The following is a 3,047-nucleotide window of genomic DNA, read 5'->3' as shown; positions in this document are numbered from 1 at the left end:
GCCTGGATACTGGGTCACCAAAATCTGCATGTCTGGGGGAACTGGTTGTACTGGAGCACGACATGCAGTCCCTGAAATGAGAATCATTTGGATGTGTCACTTATGGTGTGTGAAAGCAATTGCTCTTTGGTATACCGGGATACAAGCGTCACTTGACAAATGTTAAACTGAGCCACAATGAGAGCCTCTGTCTTGCACAGAGACAGAACAACACACAGCTAGCCTGGGGGGTGGGGGTGATGCTAAACACTAGCATTCAGATCTCCCAGGTTTATATGTAATCAGGTGAGGGCAATCTCAAAAGAATCAGAAATGACTACTTGTTCTTGATTGTTCTCATGGTCACATGCTAGCAAATTGTTAACCAAAACTAGCACAGAAGTCCAAAGATTCTCCTGTCAGGGAAAAGTAGTTGTTTTTGGACAAGTAATGCACTCTTTATCTTTACCATACCGATGGGCAACCAACATTGGATAAAGACAGTGTTTTGCCTTTATGGACACACACATTTCATGAAGCTGGTAGAGAGTTTGTAGATGAGACTGAATACCGGTATTGAAAGGCAGACAACTTCGCTATGAAATTCATTACCCAGGTCACTGAAGGTTTCAAAGGCAAGCTTCCCAACTTATTGCCGGCTGAAGATACTAAGGAGGCACCTTCCTTCACTTCTCCCCACCATAGTCAGCCTACATGTAACAAGTAGTTCAGACTGGCCTCTTTATTCATTTGCTTGCAAAATATTCCGACTTTGCGATTCACTTGTGAGGGCTGATGAATTTATTGAACTTCTTTTAAGGATTTTGTTTATGATGTCCTTCCATGTCTTCTTGTACTGGTGTCGTAACAAAGAGTACACAAAAGGATCTGAAACAGCTTTGCTGTAAGCCAGACACTTGGAAATGACTCCCCAGTGTGCATTGATTGGGACTATGGACGATAATTCTACCAATCTGCCAAGAAAAGAGGAAATAACATTACTGTCAGAGCAACTATTAAAAGTATAAGAATCAAGTACATCAACTGTAAGACTAGACCTCATGGACTAGTCTGGTGGCCTGTTTTCAACAGGGACCAAATAATTTCTGGGAAATTCACAAGCAAAGTATAAAAGTATGGGCTCAACTCTACCCTTTGTCTCCAGTGTCTGGTATTCAGACAAAGACTGTCTCGGACCCTGGAGGTTCCATTTATCTATCATGGCTACAAAAATACTGATGTGAGAAGCCTACTTTTATATCTGCATATTGATGTCAGCAACACTGGAGGGACCAATATGTATAAACAAGCAGTGTATGTTGCCTCCATGTGTCTTTGCGTATACACTTGCATAAAGGAGCCATTGCATGAATTGTCCACTAGAGACATTATCTCATGATTTGGTCTGGATGAAGAGGGCATTTGGAACAATTCCCATAAATAAATAGATTTACTGGTTACTGGTTTAAAATATGCCATTCATTTCCTTAAAATCAGAGCAGTTTGCAACTGTTAAAATGACTTGTATTTAAAAAATAATGAAAGGGAGAATAACACAGCACAATTAACAAGAACGATGGATCACATGCAGCTCCTATGAGAAATGAAAATCTTCCTTAAACAACATTGTATTTTGTTCCTTTCCAAAAAACAAGTGGCACAAATTTACTTTGTGTGACAAAATGGTATGTTGGGAGCGGCAATTCATATACACGTTGAGGAACAGTTGCATGGCTTGAAACAGGCAGCATTTGGGACTCCTTCTCTAAATCCATCCTGAAACTTCAAAGTCATACAACATTAAAAGGTTGAAAAATGGAAATAAGTAATATGTGTAAAGTGCTGTCAAGTCGCAGCCAACTTATGGCGACCCCCACAAGGGGCTTTCAAGGCAAGGGAGAAGCAGGGGTGGTTTGCCATTGCCTTCCTCTGCAGACTCTTCCTTGGCTGCCTCTCTTCCAAGTAACAACCCTGATTAGCTCCCAAGATCTGATGAGATCAGCCTTACATACTTGTAAAAAGCAATGCTATAGGAATGTTGATAAGCAAACACATAAAACACTCCTTGTGTTTGAATAAAACACCATGGTTAAAACAAAACATAGCTCCTACAAGATTCTAATATAGGGATCTTATTAACCATGTATAAGCAAAGCAGTGTTGCCAAGATATTTGTATCCTTTCTTGATGCTTTATGGCAACTCATTGAACACCTCGACTGAAAAACGTAATGTATTCCTTAAACATTTTGTGGTTATTGGATCTGTAAAAGGAAAATTGGATGGGATTGGTGTAATGGGACAGCTATAGTTTAGCAGCAGTTTTAAAATTATGTTTTATGAGTATTGCTTTTCAAGATTTACTGAAGACACAAGATTCCTACATCTATATGCAGATTTACACATTTGTGTCATTCTGTCACATTATAGATGGCACTTTCTGTCATGTGCAATCAGCGTGACTCTTAGGTTTGTGATCACTATTAAGAAGCATTTGTAGTTCTGCAGATTACATTGTGGTTGTCCTAGGAAGGTTTTTCCGTTACCAGGCAGTCAATGAACAGGAAGGTTCAGAGTGGAGGCCAAAGGGTTATATTACAGAGAATATTCAATCTCTAATATCTAAAATGCTTTCTCACAATACAACACCTTTATTGGCATATAAGACAATAAATAGGTTACTTCATCAGATATCATTACACCTGCCTTCTTAATACACATCAATATTAAAAAAAACCTTACTGCCAGGATCTTAGTCAAGCATTCAGCAATCTGTGCAGTAACTTCAGGTGACTCATCAGCTAAAAGGTACCAAATTACATTTTCAGAGTTAATCCTAGACAGTATGGGCTTAATCCAAAATAATCGAAGATGTTAGTGGAGGGGACAGCATAATAAGATGTGATCTAAGGTATCAAGTTCTCCAGATGAGCAATTACAAATTCTGTTACATTTCAGGATACCTCTGTATCTACCTGAAACCCAAGATGAGGGGAAAACATTAAATCTGGCTAGCATAAAGGCCCTGCATTGCAGCAGGATCACCAAGTTAGAGAAGTATTGTGCCAT

At 39.3% G+C, this 3,047-nt stretch overlaps 1 protein-coding gene across 1 annotated transcript in view; it reads right to left on the bottom strand.

Annotated features, from left to right (window-relative positions):
- Positions 1–721: 721 nt before the first annotated feature.
- The window catches only part of GPR26 (G protein-coupled receptor 26), a 39,576-nt gene continuing 37,250 nt past the window's right edge, over positions 722–3,047 (bottom strand). The window contains exon 3 of the mRNA XM_015407151.1: positions 722–953. Within this exon, the coding sequence (XP_015262637.1) occupies positions 722–953 (232 nt within the window). The remainder of the gene's footprint in view (positions 954–3,047) is intronic.

The sequence above is a fragment of the Gekko japonicus genome, unplaced genomic scaffold (assembly GCF_001447785.1).
Source record: "Gekko japonicus isolate JY-2015 unplaced genomic scaffold, Gekko_japonicus_V1.1 scaffold2387, whole genome shotgun sequence".
Taxonomy (NCBI): Eukaryota; Metazoa; Chordata; class Lepidosauria; order Squamata; family Gekkonidae; genus Gekko; species Gekko japonicus.
This window is presented reverse-complemented; position numbering and strand designations above follow the sequence as displayed.